The sequence below is a fragment of the Staurois parvus genome, unplaced genomic scaffold (assembly GCF_062004578.1).
Source record: "Staurois parvus isolate SC_StPar_1 unplaced genomic scaffold, SC_StPar_1.0 ptg000154l, whole genome shotgun sequence".
Classification (NCBI taxonomy): Eukaryota; Metazoa; Chordata; class Amphibia; order Anura; family Ranidae; genus Staurois; species Staurois parvus.
In genome coordinates this window covers 9,222,170-9,244,835 of record NW_028317950.1, presented here as the reverse complement: position 1 = coordinate 9,244,835, position 22,666 = coordinate 9,222,170, and the positions used below count along the sequence as shown (strand labels likewise).

Below are 22,666 nucleotides of genomic sequence, written 5' to 3'. Positions count from 1 at the left end.
TGCCAAAGTATTGGAACGCCTGCCTTTACACGCACATTAACTTTAATGGCATCCCAGTCTTAGTCCACAGGGTTCAATATTGAGTTGGAAAACCATTTGCAACAATAACAGCTTCAACTCTTCTGGGAAGGCTGTCCACAAGGTTTAGGAGTGTGTCTATGGAAATGTTTGACCATTCTTCCAGAAGCGAATTTGTGAGGTCAGGCACTGATGTCGGATGAGAAGGCCAGGCTAACAGTCTCTGCTCTAATTCATCCCAAAGGTGTTCTATCGAGTTGAGGTCAGGACTCTGTGCAGGCCAGTCAAGTTCCTCCACCCCAAACTCGCTCATCCATGTCCAACCCAACCCCTGAAAAGCAACCCCACACCATAATCCCCCCTCCACCAAACTTTATACTTGGCACAATGCAGTCAGGCAAGTACCGTTCTCCTGGCAACCACCAAACACAGACACGTCCATCGCATGCCAGACAGAGAAGTGTGATTCGTCACTCCAGAGAACACATCTGTTATTTTACGTGGCCTACCACTTCGTGGCTAAGTTGCTGTTGTTCCCAGTTGCTTCCACTTTGTTATAACACCACTAACAGTTGACCATGGAATATTTAGCAGAAAGGAAATTTCATGGATGGACTTATTCCACAGGTGGCAACCTATCGCGACACCACGATTGAATTCCCTGAGCTCCTGAGAGTGAACCATTCTTTCACAAATGTTTGTAGAAGCAGTCTGCATGCCTAGGTGCTTGATTTTATACACCTGTGGCCATGGAGGTGATTAGAACACCTGAATCCAATGATTTGGAGGAGTGTCCCAATACTTCTGGCAATATAGTATATGTACGTCTATATACGTATACATACATTTGTCTAGGAGTTTAACTTTAAATAGCAAGCAATAATTTACAGACACAAAATAATGTTGCAGAACTCCAGTGTAATGAAAACCTTTGTATGGTAATAGCAGAGTTGCTTAGACTTCTAAATACAAGATATTCATTTTGTATCCCTAGTCAGGTACAGTTTGTAACTTGCCCTTAAGACACTAGCTGTACACGGTTTTTCATGAATGGGCACCTGATGAGTTATGAGATGTATTTCTCTCCTCATTTATTATTGTCCCGGCAATGTTTTCTATTATTTACCAGCCATAATGCTTAATTGCAGGAGCAGAAATTTAGGGCATTATCCAACTAGAGATTTGTTGTTGGAAGTGTGGTTGTTGTGCTGTCATACTAAATATGAAACTGTGTCAGCCACAGAGGTGACAGAGGAGGGGACCTGGAGAACAGTAAAATAGTAGCTAGTTATTCCAGGACTGTGGAAGTGAGACCACTATGCCTCAGCAGCAAAGATGACACTGACGATTGGCAGGGTGTGTTACATGGAAGTAAAGGTAGACTATAGAGAGAAAAATGAGTGTGATGAAATGGGTGTGATGAAATGGGTGTGATGCTCTTGGGCTTAGCTGAATAAATATCTCCTGTTCTGATTGTCACTTAAATATGAATAAACATAAACCAGCTATTGTAGTATCAGTCTGGTTCACAACACTGTTCTGCTGCAAGCTCTTACCAGCTTTGGCAGACTCCTCTTGGAGAAGACACGGTGTGGACAGCTCAGATGGAGATGGCCTGAACACCAACCCCTCATATTGAGCCATTCAACGGTTCGAGAAGGCGGTGGACCATCTTCCTTATGAAGAAGTATCAGTTGTTTCTGAGCACGCACAGCAGTGTTCTCAAGCATCTTCTCCAGCTGAAACACAGAACAAATGAAGGTATTAAAACACGATGAACCATATTCCACAATACCTGTAAGACAGAAGACCACCCATGCATGCCCTACAGAGTTATGTGGGTCTATTTCTGCAGTTCAAAAAACAGAAACTAAAGTATCTATAGCTTTTCTTGTTTTTATAGCTGTCTGTATTCCCCAATATCCTACTGGTCATTTTAACAGTGCAGAAAATTATTGGAACTCCAATGGTTGTCACAGGAGGTGAGGTGAAATCTTCCAAAGTCTCTGATATTGACTGTGAGATTTATGGCCACTTCTCCATGCAACATTTTTTTCAATTGCAAAATGTTTGTGGGTTTTGCTTGTATGAACTGTTTATTTCAAAACCCTCCTACAAAATTTCAATGGGAATCAGATCAGGACTTTGACTAAAGCAGTCAATAACCATATTTTCTTTCTAAGCCATTCCTTGGCAAATTTGCTAGTGTGCTTTGCAACAACTTCAACTTTTGTTCAGTTGGCTTCACATTCTCATCAAGCACACTGTGATATGATGCAGAATGTATAGTTGTCTTGATGACTGTGAGCTGCCTAGGCCCTGGAGCCGCAACACAACCTCAAACCATAACATTTCATGCTTCATAGATATTATGATGTTCTTCTTATAAAATACTGTCTGCAGTTTGCAGCAAACAGGCCTATTGTTACTGTGACCAAACAACTCTATCTTTGATTGATCGGTCTTCAGCACATTGTTCCAGAAGGCCTGGTCTTTGCCTATAAATGCAATAGCAAACTGTAATCTGGCTTTAATGTCCTTTTTGGACAGCAATGGCTCTTTCTTAAAGCAGTTGTAAAGGCTGAAGGTTTTTTTTTACCTTCGTATATTCTATGAAGAGGAGGATGGTGCAGCTCTGTGCAAAACCATTGCATGGAGAAGGTAAGCTGGCCATTTTTGTTATTTTTAAAAAATATCACTTTAACACACCTCTCATGCGGGTTGAATTCATGAAATCACTTTTTGGTTGAATATGCAAATACATTGATTCCCAACTGTTGGAAGAGTTACCTAAACATCCCGCAATTAAATTATGGGGTTCTTGAAAACTTGGGTTACATTTGCTGGGCCAGCCAGTCCTGGACAATTTATCAGTTGTTTGAAATGTATGCCACTTGTAGAATATTGTGCTTACAGTGAAATGATTGATATCTCTTCCAAAACTCACAGGCATCCACAACCTTCTTTCTCTGTGTCTTAGAGAGTTCTATTGATGTTCGCATGATGACACCTTACACATGCAAAGAGGACATCAGACTCCAGATATCTGAAGTTTGAATATGACATGCTCCACCTGCATATTCCCTGAGGAGGTTTTAATCATTGGTACCTTACCTAGAACATTGGATTCTAATTTCATGGATTTGAAGAGGTGGTATATGTAGCGGGTGTACTTACTTTTCTCATATGAAAAATATGCAATTTTATTCATTTAGATCATGAAAATTAATGCACTGTAGCAATTTTATATTCAAATATCTCACTTTTGTCTATAGGCACTATTTTAATCAAGATCTAATATTTACCCATTCAAGTATGTTGAAAAAGTCAACATAGGGTGCACTTCACTTTTTATATAACTGCATAGCTCCGCAAAAAAAAAGCTCATGCTGCTTACTGATCATAGAGTTATAAGGTCTCACTTGGTAGGGAGCAAGCTGGACCTCTGCAGAGAGACCACTCTTCAACAGCTAACAGGGATATACATTCACTTTGTGATCACCGAATGCCTTTTTAAGCCTAGTTTTAACTTTGCAAAGTAGCCATGACATCATAAACTGTGTAGAGAGGAGAGCTGTGGAAAGAACCCAGCAGGTCTTCCCACTACAGGCTGCCTGTGAAAAACTATAAGAGGAGGTGGAGACAAGACCAGTCACCATACACATGTAGAGAGAACATCAGTGATTTATTTTATAGGAAGCTCCTGCACAGAGGCAAAGTTTCATGCTGCATTACTGAACAGATCTGGAAGAAATACACAAAGCACAACAAAATTCAAACAAGAATACACATTCCTTTTGTATTTAGAAAATATCTGCTAATCCCAGAGTGCAGCTTTAAACTGAATGTTTCATTGGGCTTTAGGTTACAAATGTTATATGAGACCTAATAGTGCTAAGTGGCATTCTACAGTTTCATTTTGGTGGCTCTCCTAAATATGGAAAAGATTATTTTGTTAAGAATTAAAATAACACCCTCTGTATTTCAACATATTGTAGATATCTATGTAGCGGAAAGGATTATAAGGGTAATACAGCTGGTACACTGGTACTTTGCAGGTGACTGTCTTTGGTGAGAAAAAATAGCAAATTAAAAAATAATAACCCTCCCACCCTGTAGTCTTCTGGGACACATGACAGGTCCCAGAAGATGACGGAGCCATTCAGGGAGCGCAGCGCTGCTCGCACATGTGCAGTGGGCACCTGGCTGTGAAGCCACAAGCTATCACAGCCGGGGGCCCACACTGAAGATGCCCACGCCTGGAACACAGGACGACCGGTGAAATGGCCTGCAGGGAGGACACCGTGGGATCGTGGGACAGGTGAGTGGCTGTTTTTTAACAGTCAGCAGCTACAGTTTTTGTAACTGCTGACTTTTATTTTTTTACAGTGTGAGTGGAACTCCGCTTTAAATGAATGTTATTAAAAATCACTTCTCCTTTTCAATCTGTAGCACTGCGATTATTTGTAAAATGCAGTGCAATATTGCAACCTGGAGTTGTTCTGTACATAGATGGTATACGACACAGCCCCCAGAAATGTAATTTACTGTTTATGTGGCCTACTGATTTTCCCAGAGGTCTGCACTAAGATACAAGTCAGATTTTGGGCATCCCCTGCAACAAACAAATGTAATTTTTGGCGAGATATTTCCAAAGGGAAATTATGTCTGATGGGATGCAGACCCTGTCACTCTCCTCATTAGAACCCTGCAAGTGCAGCTGCTGACTGATAATTATAAAAGCACTGCCATTCACATTAATTTTGCTCATGGACACAGAGAAAGAAGCAACTATTTTTTCAAAACAACAAAAGTTAGGAATCTGCTATAAAGCTTGTTAAAATATTTGCAATGTACATGTGATAATCTGGGGTGAATGTTTTTTTCTCAACAAAAGTTAATTACTCTTTAAGCACAGACATTAGATACTCTGAGACTTTATAGTATAACTGAAGGCAAAACAATTTTTTTTTAATTTGTATAGAATGGATAGGTATTAGAACACCTGGCAGGTTTTTTTTGCGGTCCGAGTTCCTTGTTAGGGAGATTCCCTCTCTATTTGTCCTAGTGAATAGAGGAAGAAAAGGGAAATGGGGAGACTAGTTCTGATGACCCTGATGACTACCAGGGACTTTCCTGCGAAAGGGAAATCTCTCCAACAGGACACAGATAGCAAAAAAAACTCCAACTGGGGTTATAACCCTACCTTACTCTATCCAAAATGAATAAAGAAAAAAAAAAAAAACAGTTTAACTGAAGGCTGGGGCTCTGTGGTTTCCTCTTTAAAGAAAGTGTGTCATAAAAGAAATCCAGAAAAAAAACAACTGCAAAAATCTGGAAAACGCCAGTCCTTTCCTTCGACAAGGTAAAACAGCGAGTACACAGTATGCAAGTGAATAAAAACTATGGCATTTCTCACTGATACGCATGACAAGTTTCTACATATTTGGCAACCTTGGTTAGATCAGTTTCCATCTATGGGGCCACCTATGGTTCTATAGTCATGCCCACAATGGACCCTCAGGGTATATTACCCCATCCTGGTCCCCCCCACTTCCTGTTCTCCCTTCTGTTTCCCTATTTTATTTTTGACATAAACTTCATCCTCTCCACTTTTCTAATTTCCCTGTTTTCATATAATTATATACACTATTTCATATATGGTTATATGTCTGTATCTGGAAACGATGCAATCCTTTGTGGCCTCTTTATATACAGTATCTAAACCAGAACCATCCTTAGAGATACTCATGCACATCAACTTCAAATGCTGCTCTGGATCCAATCTTTACCTAGCTTAACTGCTACCTAGATTTCCGAGGTGTAAACAGCCATTACGTTCTTAAGTTGTTGTCAGTTGCATCGATCACCTCCCTGGTGGAGAAAACTGTTGTTTTGTACTCTGCCACGCAGGGCTGTATTTTGTTATATTGATGGGCATTTATCAACATACACATTGTCACATTCCATCTCTGTTCTTTTTGTGTGTCGCTTGCTTTTATTCTTTCAATAAAAACATTGTGAAAGAAATTCAGAAGCTGCACTTCTTTTCTGAATGTAAGATGCCTGCCTGTTTCACTGACCCCTCAATATTTCCACTTACTTAGAATAAGTATATTTCAAGCTTTATGGCTAATTGAATCATAACTTCTGGACTGCGTTCTCATTCCAGGTCCGTAGCTCAAATACTGCAGTCAAAGGATCAGCAAATAAAATCAGGCAACTAGCAATCTCAGAAAGTGGCCAATAGTGCCAGCCCAAGCAGCTCTTTAAAGTAATGACAGGTTTCCTTTCATTCAAAGGAAGATGCTTTTAAGATGTTGGTGACTATGTGTCCTGATAGAAACCCGCACAGCACATGTGGATTCACTAGACTGGTATAATATACACGGAATTTAAAATCCCTTAGCTGTCTACCGATTGCCAGCAGCCTCTGCACGTCTGGGCAGGAAGTCTATTAAAGTGGAAATCAAACCAATATTTGAGCTACAGAACTCCAAGGCCATCAATATGAGAGCATGATTGACCGTACAGGTTGTCAAGAGCTCTGCGGCTTGGCTCTGCCACCGTGCCTTCTAGCTGACAGTCAGGTCTCCTTATTGTGCTGCTCTGTGTAATTATCTATAAATATGAAGGCTTACGCTGGAGAGCTGCACAGGAGGGAAATAGTAATTACAAACTAAACTAAGTACAAATAGGATTTATTTTCTGGAAATGAATACAGATCCGCAGCTGGGGTCGGTACATGTTCAAGCACAAGAGATGAAATGAGGTGCTACATTACAAAGAAATGAGCCGAATACGTTATTGTAATAGAGGGATTAATTTAATTACATACCCCCTACATGAACTGCCCATGGTGCTTCCAGTTAAATGATACCTACATGAACAGCCTGTTCTGAACAAGCACAGCTCCGTATCCTTTGTTTAAACCGTCCAACATTATTTACGAAATTCTCACCTACGTTCATGTCATCTTTTGTCTTAAAGAATATGTTACACCCAACATTTCATATTCTTGACATGTGCCTGCTATACCGTGTAATTGAAAAAGTATCCTGCTCTCTATGTATTGCTTCCTTTGTGTGAAAACCCTAGTGTTCCTGCCGAGCCCTCTGCTTTCCTAATACAAATTGACTACACTAAGGATAGGAGCACAGCTTGGTCAGTTTTCTAGCTGTGCTGGGAACTCAATGCACTCTCCTCCAATGATCAGACTGCTGCTGACACGTTCCCCGCATTCACTGGGAAGCTCAGTGTGCTGCTGTTTCTCCTTCCTTACCTCTCTATGCTGCTGAGAACAAAAAGTATGTGACCATTAACAAAAAAGGGAAAAAAGTTATCTATATTTCTTTATAGCTATACACAAATGTTTTGTCTTTTATTTCTATTTTAAACTAAATGGGAAGTTTTACAAGGTGAGGATTTATACACACTTTAAAGTGGGTAGAGATTTATGAGATGGTTGTGGCATTATGTACCATAAAGTTAGCCTAATATTACCCTAGGATTCACTGGTTTATGTCTAGGGGGCTGTAATGCCTATGAAATGTGTTGGCCTTGGACCCTTTGGGGTTTATTTACTAAAGCTGGAGAGTCCAAAATCAGACTCCCTTCTGCATAGAAACCAATCAGCTTCTAACCTCAGCTTGTTCAATGAAGCTTTGGCAATGAAACCTGGAAGCTGATTGGTTTCTATGCAGAAGGGAGTCTGATTTTGGACTCTCCAGCTTTAGTAAATAAACCCCTTTGTTTCTTGGGGAATTTTTACAATAAAGCATTGTTGCCCATATGCAAGAAGCACGAAAAATGACATTCATGTCATTTTTCTAGGCTAAAGGAACAGAGTCACAAGACATTAGACTGCCTAAAGCAGATAAGAAGTGTTTGTGGGATTGAACGTGTTTGTGACATCTAGAAATGTTACATTAGACTGCTTAAATTAGATCAGAACTTGTTTGTGCATTTAAAAATGTTTAAATCTTTAAGTTAAGGGTAGATAAGAAGCTGATTTGTGGAAAAAGTGTGATATTACTAGATAAGACGTTGTTTGCTAGTAAAGTGGCTGGGTGTGACTAATGGAACCGTTCTGCTGGCTCCTCCTAGAGTGGGCGTGATGCCCGCCCATTTCAGGAAAGATGCCAAAACAGGGTATATAATGGGAAGCCTGAACACGGTCAGTTGGGAGCCTTCTTATGCGAAAGGGGGCGCTCTGACGCTGGGACTCTTGACAAGGCTTTATGGACTCATCGATTGGGCGTGTTTAAGGCTTCTCCGCGACCCCTTGAGCATTATGGTTCTGATGGGGTCTGTTCCTTCCCATCTTCCCATAGCTTTGGTAATGTATTAATTCTATGCTGTGACGCTTTCAAAAGATGTATTTATTTCATGCTGTAATGCTCACATTATTATTGGTGTGCGTTATTATGCAGATTGTGATGACTATAGGATACAGGTGAAACTCAAAAAATTAGAACATCGTACAAAAGTTCATTTATTTCAGTAATGCAACTTAAAAGGTGAAATATATGAGATAGACTCATTACATGCAAAGCAAGATAGTTCAAGCCGTGATTTGTCATAATTGTGATGATTATGGCTTACAGCTCATGAAAACCCCAAATCCACAATCTCAGAAAATTAGAATATTGTGAAAAGGTGCAATATTCTAGGCTCAAAGTGTCCCACTCTAATCAGCTAATTAAGCCATAACACCTGCAAAGGGTTCCTGAGCCTTTAAATGGTCTCTCAGTCTGGTTCAGTAGGAATCACAATCATGGGAAAGACTGCTGACCTGACAGTTGTGCAGAAAACCATCATTGACACCCTCCATAAGGAGGGAAAGCCTCAAAAGGTAATTGCAAAAGAAGTTGGATGTTCCCAAAGTGCTGTATCAAAGCACATTAATAGAAAGTTATGTTGAAGGGAAAAGTGTGGAAGAAAAAGGTGCACAAGCAGCAGGGATGACCGCAGCCTGGAGAGGATTGTCAGGAAAAAGCCATTCAAAAGTGTTGGGGACTTTCACAAGGAGTGGACTGAGGCTGGAGTCAGTGAATCAAGAGCCACCACACACAGACGGATCCTGGACATGGGCTTCAAATGTCGTATTACTCTTGTCAAGTCGCTTTCCAGCAGGACTTGGCACCTGCCCACACTGCCAAAAGCACCAAAACGTGGTTCAATGACCGTGGGATTACTGTGCTTGATTGGCCAGCAAACTCGCCTGACCTGAACCCCATAGGGAATTTATGGGGCATTGCCAAGAGCAAGATGAGAGACATGAGACCGAACAATGCAGAAGAGCTGAAGGCCGCCATTGAAGCATCCTGGTCTTCCATAACACCTCAGCAGTGCCACAGGCTCATAGCTTCCATGCCACGCTGCATTGAGGCAGTAATTGCTGCAAAAGGGGCTCAAACAAAGTACTGAGTACATATGCATGCTTATACTTTTCAGAGGTCCGATATTGATCTATGTACAATCCTTGTTTTATTGATTGCATGTAATATTCTAATTTTCTGAGATTGTGGATTTGAGGTTTTCATGAGCTGTAAGCCATAATCATCACAATTATGACAAATCACGGCTTGAACTATCTTGTTTTGCATGTAATGAGTCTATCTCATATATTAGTTTCACCTTTTAGGTTGCATTACTGAAATAAATGAACTATTGCACGATATTCTAATTTTTCGAATTTCACCTGTATATCCTCCTGTGTGTCGTGCGATAATAAAAGTGGAGGTTTTGACAGTGCAAGAATATTGCAGTTGGATTCTGTTATTTCTTGGAGTGCCGAGTGAATGCTATGATGTGCCAGGGCAGGTGTTCATTTGGTAGAGAGTCTCTCACATGCTTGGAATAATGGTGTAAATGCTGGCTAAACATACCTGTGTATTGTATGTGTGACTACATGTGTATTGCATGTATATAACTTGCTTTTGGGTATTGTGTCCAGCATTGCATTACAGGGGCTATTGCATTAACATCAGAGAAACTGAAATTAGAACACAACTGAATTAGAAAAGAAAAGCATCCAGGTTTCACATAGCATGTTAAGGAAACAAAGACCAAGAATTCTAGTGGTTGTCCATTTTATGCTAATTTTCTTTTTTCTAGATTTAATATATCAGTCTCAAGGTCTGTCAAAGATCAGTCACATCAGATATGCTAAAGTTTAGCTGTGGATTGACAATGTCTCTAGAGCAGGAATGAAAACAATGAAGGCCCCAGCAATAGGTCTAGATAAGCATTCTGCCTTACAAAATTGACTGGCTAATCAAAAGGGATAGGGGATGGGCAGCACAGGCGGTTTTTCTAGCAGTTTGTTCTTCGGTAATTACATAAGTGCAAATTGCAGAAGAGTTGAATATAATTATTGCAATGTTCATACTGGCCTGGGCCTGCAGTTATGGTTCTTGTCAGGTTCATTGTAACAGTTTATGCATATAACTTAATTTTTTTTTCTAATAACATATTTCCTTAGGCCACTGACACAAGATAAATGTTGCTTGATGTAGCCAATTTCTTTTGGTTCAGGTGACTATCTCAACAGATACCTTTTAATCCCTCCAGGAGGTCTGGAACTCTTACTCAGTCAAAATTGTTCCTCCCAGAAGAATCCAGTATAAGATAAATTTCTTTTCTCTACAGCATCATACACATTCAATACTCCTATAACCCAAGTGTACATTTTTTTCTGCTTAAAACGTTTTTGACAGCCATATGGCATCTGCCATACTTTAATCATTGACAATTATGACTGCCTTACTAATAGCTGCAATTTCCTCACTGCCAGCAATTAACCATAAACTTCTCTGAATTCAAAACTGTAATTGGAGAGCTAGACACTAGTTCCTGGGTGTATAAAATATTTACCATTTATACGCTGTCCAAACACATTACGATCTGATTGTGCAACCTCTAGACTTACCAACTATGTAGTGCAAAGGCCCACCAAAAGATCTATTCAATGTGCACCTTATCAGGAAGGTCCTTGCACTATACAATTAATGGTAAATCTAGGAGAATGCAGGATGTGTGGCCAGTACTGACACCTTGATGCATCAGTCCCAGCAACGACACATGTGGGTTATAGAGTATAACTTCAGTAGCACAGCAGCTAGAAAAATATAAGTGTACTACATAGAATCTGCATTCTAAAGGGCACTTACCTCTCCAACAGTGGGTTCCTGCTCTCCCAGCCCAACAATGAGGATGCAGTCGGCCTGCCGTATGCAGCGCTGGGTCCATGGTGTAAGGCAGTAGTCAGACTGATACAGGACAATTCGGTGAATGTCCTCTTGTTGGCCAAGCCAACTGGATAGTCTGTACTCATGTACACTGCAACACAAATTAAGCAGCATTTTAACACAGGGAATACACACCAAGCTATTTTTAAGTCACCTGACATTGCACCCAGCTTGTTGCACGGCCCCTATAGATGAGACCAAAGGAGTGCAAAAAATAAGAACCCTTTCTAGGCTTCAATTTAATCAGATGCAGTTGCCGCTGTTATGTTCCTATTTTGCAAATAAAAAGTTAATTTGAATGCTCTGTTTTTTGGAGGTCTTATCTTCTAACCACCATCTCCTGTCTTTGTCAATCTACCATCTGCACATATGGGAAATTTAACACCAAATTCCAGTGGGCAGGAACTGGTACTAATGAGCCTGGCCACTACCCACTGCACAACTCTCGACAGGTATATTACACTTTACTGGTTTGTAAATACGATAAAATGGTTTACAATCAGCAGTGAAGCAACCACATAAGCTCTGTCTTCCTATTTCTTAATGCTCACTTGTGGGAGGATTAAAATGGAGTTAAATATGTAAATGCAGTGTGACAAGGTAATCCAAACATTAGGCAACCCTTGGCAATGCCTATACACACTAATTCTACCTTCCTTCATTATTCTCAGTTATTATGGCTTTGTGACCGGTGGGAATGGATAGAGTTAGAGTGTATGGGCATTGTCAAGGGCAAGAAGTCTTCCAGACTGATGCCCATGATGCAATGTGCACTGTATGTGATAACAACAATCCCTGTGGATCAGTTGGTGTGTTATTGACAATGGTGGAACTGCTGATGGACTTAAGTGATGTTTGGTTGCCATGCAGTCCTGATTTGCAACAGCTACCATACATAAGAGAAAGTTTGCAGATGCATAGCAGAGATGGCAATGTTTAAGAGGGCTGAATTTCTATAATAAGCTCAAGACACAGAATTGGAAAGGACAAACATAGGTGAAGCTGACGTTTTATGGTTTAATGACCATAAACGGAGGTACGAGGAGCAAAGAGGGCACTGCTATATGCCACCAGCACGATACCGTCTGACATATGATCTTTCAGAATACTATCAATGTATAAAAGAATATGAAGATAAACTGGCTGATACAAATATTTAGGGCTCTTTCACACTGAATAAATACCAGTCACTTCTAGGACACATAAAAAAAAGTTTTTCTATTTATCCTGTTCACAATGCAAAGCAGGTGGGAAGTGTGGTATAGTGAGCTCCAGTAATATTCAGACATGCTGCAGTTTACTGCAACTCACAGTGAAGCGCCTCATGTGACTGCACAGCAGCACTATGAACCGCGCTGCACAGCAGCACATGAATGGTCACTTTCTGCACTTTAAAAAAAAAAAATTATCAAAAAAAAGAAAAGAAAAGAAAACTGTGTGATGTGCTGAAATGTGCATCACACTGGCCCCTCACAGCAGCTCACTGAAGTCAAAACTGACAGCTGCTGGCACACTAAACTGGAGCATTGTGTGTATAGGCCCTTAAACTGATTCTTGTAATATACAGTGAAGGAAATAAGTATTTGATCCCCTGCTGATTTTGAATGTTTGTCCACTCACAAAGAAATGATTAGTCACAAAATCGAATGGTAGGTGTATTGTAACACTGAGACAGAATAGCAACAAAAAATACAAAAGAAATGCATGTCTAACAAATTATACACTGATTTGCATGTTCATGAGGGAAATAAGTATTTGATCCCCTTCGCAAAAATGACTTAGTACTTGGTGGCAAATCCCTTGTTGGCAATCACAGAGAACAGATGTTTTCTGTAGTTGGCCACCAGGTTTGCACACATCTCAGGAGGGATTTTGGCCCACTCCTCTTGGCAGATCCTCTCCAAGTCATTAAGGTTTGGTGGCTGACATTTGGCAACTCGAACTTTCAGCTCCATCCACAGACTGGCTAGGCCACTCCAGGACCTTAACCTCCCTAGCGGTCTGATTATGTCAGTATTTCTGTGCTCAAAGCGGTACATTTTTTGCATGGAAATATGTTGTTTTTTTATTATAGGCCTGTAATTCTTAGGAATAACTCACTGAAATCTGCCCGAAAAAGAGTCTAGTAAACATTCCGGGTATGTTAAAATTTGAAACACAAAATCATAAATTATAATTTAATAAATAATCATAAAAAATAATACTACTATAATAATAATTAATTGAATTCAATAATATAATCAAACCAAAAACACTGAAATTTGAAATAGAGCGCCAAGTTCGCACATCACTGATCTTAGTCGCAAAATCGTTTTCAGTGTCTGACGACGAATTTCCCCCACGAATCATTATCACTCCATTCTGCAAGTAGTTCTAATTTACTATTGCTGTTCTCTAGCTGGTCTAAAACCGCTTTTGACCTAAAGGGACGCTTTTTGGACGCCATGGACATTTCTCAGTTTCCAGGCAGAAAGAACAGTAAAAATACAGGCAGAGCGCAGGATAAAGCACTCGGGACAAAATGTATGTGATATGGTTTGATACAGTAATGTTTTATTATGAGAATTTAGTGTATGTCACTTTTTGACATTTTAAAATTTCCCGCCGGTTCTGTCCCTGTACGTCCCAATGTTGCAGGGAACGGAACCCGAAAAAGATGCCGGCATCGGCCGGAGGAGATGCTGCAGGGGGGACATCGCGGGAGCGCAGGACAAGGTAAGTGCGGAAGGGATCCAGGAGCAACGCTTCAGGGTATTCCCGAGTGTAGCTCGGGGTTACCGCTTTTGGTGCTGAAACTTTATCCCGAGCTACACTCGGGAATACTGCCAGGGAGGTTAATGTGCTTCTTCTTGAGCCACTCGTTTGTTGCCTTGGTCATGTGTTTTGGGTCATTGTCATGCTGGAACACCCATCCACGACCCATTTTCAATGCCCTGGCTGAGGGAAGAAGGTTCTCACCAAAGATTTGACGGTACATTGCCCCGTCCATTATCCCATTGATGCAGTGCAGTTGTCCTGTCCCCTTAGCAGAAAACACCCACAAAGCAGAAGGTTTCCACCACCATGTTTGACAGTTGGGATGGTGTTCTTGGGGTCATAGGCAGCATTCCTCCTCCTCCAAACACGGCGAGTTAAGTTGATGCCAAAGAGCTCCATTTTGGACTCATCTGACCACAACACTTTCAACCAGTCCTCCTCTGCATCATTCAGATGTTCGGTGGCAAACTTCAGACGGGCCTGGACATGTGCTTTCTTGAGCAGAGGGACCTTGTGGGCACTGCAGGATTTCAATCCTTGTCGGCGTAGTGTGTTACCAATTGTTTTCTTGGTGACTGTTGTCCCAGCTGCCTGGAGATCATTGACAAGATCCTTACGTGTAGTTCTGGGATGATTCCTCACTGTTCTCATGATCACTGACACTCCACGAGGTGAGATCTTGCATGGTGCACCAGACCTAGGGAGACTGACAGTTGTTTTGTGTTTCTTCCATTTGCGAATGATTGCACCAACTGTTGTCACCTTCTTACCAAGCTGCTTGGCGATAGTTTGGTAGCCCAGTCCAGCTTTGTGTAGGTCTGCAATCTTGTCCCTGACATCCTTGGACAGCTCTTTGGTCTTTGCCATGGTGGAGAGTTTGGAATCTGATTGTTTGATTGCTCCTGTGGAAAGGTGTCTTTTATACAGGTAACAAAATGAGATTAGCAGCACTCCCTTTAATAGACTGCTTCTAATCTCAGCTTGTTACCTGTATGAAAGACACCTGGCAGTCAGAAATCCTGCTGAATGATAGGGGATCAATACATATTTCCCGCATGAAACATACAAATCAGTACATAATTTGTTAGACATGCATTTCTTTTGAATTTTTTGTTGCTATTCTGTCTCTCTGTGTTACAATACACCTACCAGTCGATTTTTAGACTGATCATTTCTTTGTGTGTGGGAAAACATTCAAAATCAGCAGGGGATCAAATACTTATTTCCTTCACTGTAGAATGCTAAATATGTTCGTTGTGTGTGACAAAATAAAAAAAAGAAAAATTTTAAAAAACTACGAACCTGTCCAGAGCCGCTGATCCAAGGCGCTGCTTGATATTGTCACTGGTAAGCAACAAAGTGGGTCCTGAGGGGAAAAAGAATAATTAAATAAAATATATATCCATATATTGCTCATTTAAAGCACCGGAGTATACTTTTAAAGAGACCCAGTCTTTAGGAAATGTGTCTCATTTATTAACCTAGCATCATACATATTTTTTCAAGTACAATGTATATATGCTATGTGTTGGGTAAGTGTAACTCTTATCTTGGAGAACACATTGCTCCCCCTATGTGTTCTCCTGCCTTTCTCGCAAAAAAGATGGTGCCATCTTTGTTAAGGCATCATCCAGGGTCAGCATCTAGTTCCTGGACCGAGATGGTTGTTCACTGATGACACAATCATGTAAAGCTTGGTGCCTGTGCAGTTCTTGGTCATTTTCACAAATGTTTGTCACAGAGCAGCCACCTGCTGCAGGCTCTCATCTTGTTACTTGTTACAAAGTTACCATGAACAGTCTGACCCCTCTGGGATAGAGGACTATGAAAATACTCCCTCATATCTTCAGCATTTTGATAACATCATCTCAGGCTAGGTAAAAATCACTTGACTAGAGCTTAAAGCGAAACTTCACCCAAAAGGGGAAGTTCCGCTTTTTCTTCTCCCCCTCCCCCCTGCCACACCTAGTTTTGGCAAGTATCCCCTTCCCACTTCCGCTCCGATCACATAGGCTGTCCAAATGGAAGTTCGTCCCACCCCCTTGCAACCTTTTGGGACATATCGGAGGATTTGAAGACTGGTGAAAAACGGGCCCAGGTGAGGCCAGCGCTGGATCCCTGGACAGATGAGTGTCCTCTTATGAAAAGTAAGCAGATACAGTTTTTCCAGCTGCTGAGTTTTAACTTTTGGAAACCTGACTGAAGCTCCTCTTTCAGGACTGCTTTTTAATGATAAAAGGTGTAGCTTTTTAGAAATTATAATATACGGTTATGCTGTATATTGTCAGGAACTAGTAGCTTCGTAATCTTTTGGATGCAAAATCTTCTATACGATTGCTAAATGACTTGATTTATATTTGTTATTCTCAAATGGTAGTAAAACAGGTAAAAAAATAAAAAATCAGTATCAGTCCATTAAACTAATTTTTTTTCTTCTGCATTAATTCTTCGTGGTGTGCTTCACTGGGTTGCGATGGGCTGTACCCTTTTTTATCACGCTTTGTGCAAAAAGATGTTCCTTTTTTCACGATCTCAGAAAGTGGGGAGGGATGGGAGTGTATTTAGCCAGATTTGTAAAGTTACTGAAAGCTCCATTTTAATGAGCAATGTGCAACATGCAGTAGCTCTTGGCAACCTTTAAACACTTCTATTAGTCTAACCGCGATACAGCCTAAAGCTAAACAGTTGTAAGTACCCGAACATCAATGCCATTCCTGCAATAATATTAAAACAAATGAAAAAGTCCTGCCTATTAGTAACCTTTTAAAGAGAAAAATGCAGTAAAAATATACACAATAATTGTCAATTATGACTTTACAAGTGAACTAAGATGACCTCTTTGTTACCAAGGCAATGCTACAAAGATGTGCTGGTTTATTTAGGGATAAATGTGGTAAACCAAGAAACCAATCAGATTCCAGATTTTAAAAGGAATTCTTTCATGAAAGAAACATTTAGGCTGCCGTTGATGGTTTCTGTCTGGCTGTCATGCTGGTATTTTGGTTTTGATATTGCGTATATAGAGGAGCGCCTCTGGCTTTGCTCTGACTTTCCTGAATCTGTATATGTGCTATGTCCACAGATAAAAGGTTTAATAATGCCAGATGATCAGCTTAAAACCAAGCAGCTAGCATTTTTCTATGAAGGTAATCAGTGCCTTGTATTTCTCTTTAAAAAAAAAATTAATTTATTGTCTCACCTGCTAAACATAAGTTGGAATCGAAACATGCTTCTTGACACAGGAAGACAACAGATGTATAGGTAGGACCCATCCATGTTCGAAAACTACTATCTGCTGGTTGCAGCAAAACAGGTACACTTGACATAGCAAGTGCATATATTTATGCCTAGACATGTGCACTTCATTACGATTAATTTTTTTGGACAAAAATATAATTTTCAGAGATTCGAATGTACACGCATCTCCGTTAGGATGACATCACATGATGCACTAGTACTTCAGGTCGTTGGGAAATGATTTTCGAATTTATTTGATAATTTGGATGATGAATGGATTTGAATTTTGTTCCATGTATTAATTCAGATGCACATGTTGCCAGTTGATACTGTCCAATTAGCTCATACCATTTCTTTTGGTGGGTTGGACTAGCATCCAAAAATATTGAATGTTTCCTATTCAAATCCATCTGATGCGATAATATATCGAATATACAGCAATCTTACTGCAAAGTGTTTGGCATCCACCTGGAACAATGTATATGCAAAATGAATGCCGAAGATACAAAACTAATTCAGAAAACGAATTCAGTTCTGCACAGCGAATATGAGGAAACGAAATTCTTTAATGAACAAAAGCATCTGTCCGGCGTGCACATGTCTATTTCTGCCTATGGAGGGACTGGATGCTCCTGGCATTGCTTACATCAAAGGGAACAGCAGTGATTAGAGGTTTTAAAACATATCTCTGAAACTGTTCTCCATGAAAGCTGTTCATAACACTGCCCCACACTACATCACCGACCTGATATCCAAATACCACCCAAAACACACTCTCCGCTCATCACAAGACCTCCTTCTCTCTAGTTCCCTGATCTCCTCCTCCCATGCCCGCCTCCAGGACTTCTCCAGGGCATCACCCATCCTCTGGAACTCCCTACCCCAATCCATCAGACTATCACCCACTCTCCTCTCCTTTAGGCGCACCCTAAAAACCCACCTCTTCAGAGAAGCCTACCCCACCCTCTGCTAACTGCCGATCTCCTCCACTCTTCCTACAACTCCATCCCCCACAGCTTTTCCTCCCGTACCACTATCCCCTTCCTCCTAGATTGTAAGCTCCAAGGAGCAGGGTCCTCGAACCCCTCATGTATCGCATTGCATTGTTACTGTACTGTCTCATGTATTGTCTCCCATTGTAATGTACAGCGCTGAGCAAACTGTTGGCGCTATATAAATACTGTATAATAATAATAATAATGGGACAATTGCAAGATTAACACAGTCCAGGTAAAATAGTTTAGACTGGCAATCAAATCATGATATGGCTGTGCATAGTCTGGTACCTCTGTAGATATTCTGTGACCAACCAATCTTACAAAAGGTGAGAAAGACAAACCAAGAAAATATGAAACTTGAAAAAAACAAAAATTCCGGGTGGCTTATTCTCTCTTGCATAAGGCTGATGCCAGGGGTGCCTGTTCTGGGGTAAACATGCACACCCGGTAAAAAGTATGTGTTCAAATCATTCTGCAGACCATTATCTTCCCATTGCCATCCCATGGCTATACCAAGCCTGACAAGCTGTTCTTAGAAGGTATTTTGCTTTTCTCCATTTATAAATAAGCAAAATAAGCCACATGCCATTGTGAATTCATTTGGGGGACAACAGCAAGTCACAGCCTGGGGTCTAAATGCACCACTGTGGTTGATCCGCATAGAGTGGCAGGTCTAATGTGCATTTGCAATACTGCAGACATTAGAACAGTGGTTCTTAACCTTTTTGGAGGTACTGAACCCCACCAGTTTCATATGCGCATTCACCGAACCCTTCTTAATTGGAAAAATAAAATATGATTTTTAAAATTCAAAACATAGGTATATATTTATACATAGGTGCACAAAATGAACAAAACCATTAAGAACAAAGAACAAAACCATTAAAACATGATTTTCGCACAAAAACAAAATAATGAATATTTACCGCAAATCAGTGTGACTTCTGCTGTTGTCTTTCAGAGGCCAGTTCAGAAATGCGCGGCATTTCCTTGGCAAGTGCCACTCTCATGTCATTTTCGCAACAAAGTCTGTTCCTTTTCTTCGTCTTTATGTCCAGCATCCTCTAAAAGGATTGCTCGCAAAGATATGTTGTAACAAACGGTATGAAAATTCATCCCCCATAGTAATTCATCCCCCATATAGTAATTCATCCCCCATAGTAATTCATCCCTCATAGTAATTCATCCCCCCATATAGTAATTCATCCCCCATATAGTAATTCATCCCCCCTATAGTAATTCCTTCCCCCATATAGTAATTCATCCCCCATAGTAATTCATCCCCCATATAGTAATTCATCCCCCATATAGTAATTCATCCCCCATATAGTAATTCATCCCCCATATAGTAATACATCCCCCATATAGTAATTCATCCCCCATATAGTAATTCATCCCCCATATAGTAATACATCCCCCATATAGTAATTCATCCCCCATATAGTAATTCATCCCCCATATAGTAATACATCCCCCATATAGTAATTCATCCCCCATATAATAATTCATCCCCCATATAGTAATTCATCCCCCATATAGTAATTCATCCCCCCTATAGTAATTCATTCCCCATATTAATTCATCCCCCATATTAAGTCCCCCCTGAGTCAATTCACTTACCTTTGCTCCGCGCGTTCCTCTCGCTGTATTCCCGCGCCGTTCCGGTCTTCAGGGCGGACTGTGAGCGGAGCCTAGCTCCTCTCACGTTCGTCACGCTGCCCCGCCTACACACATCCTGACAGCCAATCACTGGCTATCAGGATGTGAGTGGCAGCGAGACTGGCCAATCATTGCATTTGAGTCCCTGCCGCCCGAGAGGGAGGGGAGCGGGTGCCCGGCACACAAGAGCCGCGGCTTGCCGACCACTGGGCATGTCATCACAAATCATATGAGTCGGGTGTGGGTCACCTCCGCCGAACCCCCGAGACTGACTCACCGAACCCCTGGGGTTCGATCGAACCCAGGTTAAGAACCACTGCATTAGAAGATATTGTGTATCCGTCTGTGTAATCATCTGGTGCACACCAGCCTCTCTGATCAGCTTAACTCCACATAAAGGAAAATGACAATTGCAGTAAATGGAGTTTTCAGTGACTGCTAAACATTATCCGTGACCTACATTTCACCTACAACCCTTTATCCTGGAAATTACTTTTCATCTATGCCTTGAGAACAGAGGCCCAGTAACCTCTCTTCATATGTCAAGGCAAACTAAACAAGAATAAGATGTAGCAATGGCCAGAATATTGCAATGGTAAACAGAAAACACAAACAATAAGGAGTGCAATAATGGCCATTCTTGGTCATATTTATCAAAAAAATATACAAAGCCATGAAGAGTCTTTAACCCCTTGCCCTCCAGAGGATGTACCCCCCTTACTGACCAGGCCATTTTTTGCATTACGGCGCTGCGTTACGTTAACTGACAATTGCACGGTCATACAACGCTGCACCCAAATGAAATTTACGTCCTTTTCCCCCCAGGAATAGAGCTTTCTTTTGCTGGTACTTGATCGCCTGTGTGTTTCTAAGTTTTTGCACTATTAAAAAAAAAAAAAAAAAAAGACCAACAATTTTGAGGAAAAAAAAAACATATTTTTGACTTTTTGCTATTAAACATGTCCAGTAAAAAAATGTAAAAAGTCACATTTTGTCATAAATTTAGGCCAAAATTTATTCTGCTACATGTCTTTGCTAAAAAAAATCCCAATACGTGTAATTTTATTGGTTTACGTGAAGGTTATAGCATTTAAAAATGGCAGTAAATTTACTGGTATTTTATTTTTCTGTTTACTAGTAATGGCGGCGATCAGCGACTTATAGCGGGACTGCAGTGGGAATTCTGACACTGAGGAGAAACTGACTTGGTGTCACTGACATCCCCAGTGACACCAATACAGTGATCAGTGCTAATAAAAAGAACTGACACTGTACTAATTGCACTGGGCAGGAGGGGGTTAGGATGTGGGCCAATCAAAGGGTTAACTGTGCTCTGTGTGTGTTTCACTGTAAGCACACTGCTTTGCATGGCTGTGATATGCACACACATGCAAAGCAGTGTGCAGGAGCTGACAGGGGAGAGAACTGTTTTGTTTACAAACAGATCTCGTCCTGGTCGGAGATGCTCGGGCAAGTAATCACCGGCCGGGACCCGGTGGCGTGGGTAGGGCGTGTGCACCCCCTACCAAGGAATGCAAAATCATATATATGTATGTGATTTTGCGCACCCGTGCCGCCCTGTAGCAGTACTTCTGCTATAGGGCGGACGGGAAGTGGTTAAAATGGATCAGCAGGTGAACGGCTAAAGTAAACTGACAGTGGAAATACTTATAGTAAGGCTGCTTTCACACCGATCCATTTTTAAATGTAAAAGCAGAAGAAAAGTATGTGACCATGTATTATAGAACTTTTCACACTGATCCATTGCAAGTCAGGTGCGGTTTATAAAATTATGCTTTTTGCTGCAGGTTTGTTGCGGTAAAAAAAAAAAAAAAAAAAAAAAACGCACCAAAAATGCTTCTCCCCATTCAAATCAATGGAAAACAGAAAAAATGCATAAAAAACTAACCCGCGGTAAGTCACATGTCCTGTAATAAAAAAAGTGGTAAAAGCACAGTAAAAACAAATATGCATTTTTTCTAGGATCATGGTCATTTCTCTGCTGCAGGTAAAGCGATACAGTTTGGTCAAGGACCACCTAATCTGTTTTTTCTTCTGAAGGACTGTGTTTTGTTTGGCTACCATTTTAGATAACAGTAGTACTTAAAGTGGAATTTCACTCTCTAAATCAACATGGACTATTTCTAATCCTTTTGCTGATAGAATTAGTAAATAGATAGGAAAGTATATCATATTTACTTTTAACCTTTTTTTAAATTCCTTCATTTATTTCTTGCTTTCCATGTCTAGGTAAATTATGTCATACATCCCAAGAGTCTTCAACAGGGGAGGGGTCTTAGCTCAGCCAAAGCCTGAGCTAAGGACAGATGGATTCCAAGAAGCAACTGCTACATGAATAATCTGCCCTTACTCAAGATGGCTACTGTCAGAAATGCCAGGAGGTGTTTTTCAATTTCTCAGCAAAATAAAGCATGGAGACATGGCTGGATGGTGGAGTTTATTTTGAATATTAAAAAAAATTATATAGCGTTTGTGGTACTCAGATGTAGTGCAGTTCCACTTTAATAAAGCTCTTAAAATGAACCCTTTTAAGTGAAAAATACAGAAGATGCCATTGGTGACCTCTTTCTGAAAATTCTATCTTCTACAGTGTGTTTATTGAAATTTGTCAAATACAAAAAATGCCCCATTGGGTAATGCAAGTGGAGCTGCCAAGCAAGGCATGAAAATCATAAGTTAAAGCTAATGAAATATAAATGACTGTATTTATGGCTGTCATGCTTA

At 40.6% G+C, this 22,666-nt stretch overlaps 1 protein-coding gene across 4 annotated transcripts in view; it reads right to left on the bottom strand.

Annotated features, from left to right (window-relative positions):
- PNPLA7 (patatin like domain 7, lysophospholipase) overlaps positions 1-22,666 on the bottom strand; it is a 346,161-nt gene that overhangs the window by 101,978 nt on the left and 221,517 nt on the right. For all 4 annotated transcript variants that reach the window (XM_089675020.1, XM_089675022.1, XM_089675023.1 and 1 more), the window contains 3 exons: positions 15,330-15,393; positions 11,193-11,361; positions 1,575-1,757 (listed from right to left, as the gene is read on the bottom strand). In XM_089675020.1, the coding sequence (XP_089531146.1) occupies positions 1,575-1,757; positions 11,193-11,361; positions 15,330-15,393 (416 nt within the window). The remainder of the gene's footprint in view (positions 1-1,574; positions 1,758-11,192; positions 11,362-15,329; positions 15,394-22,666) is intronic.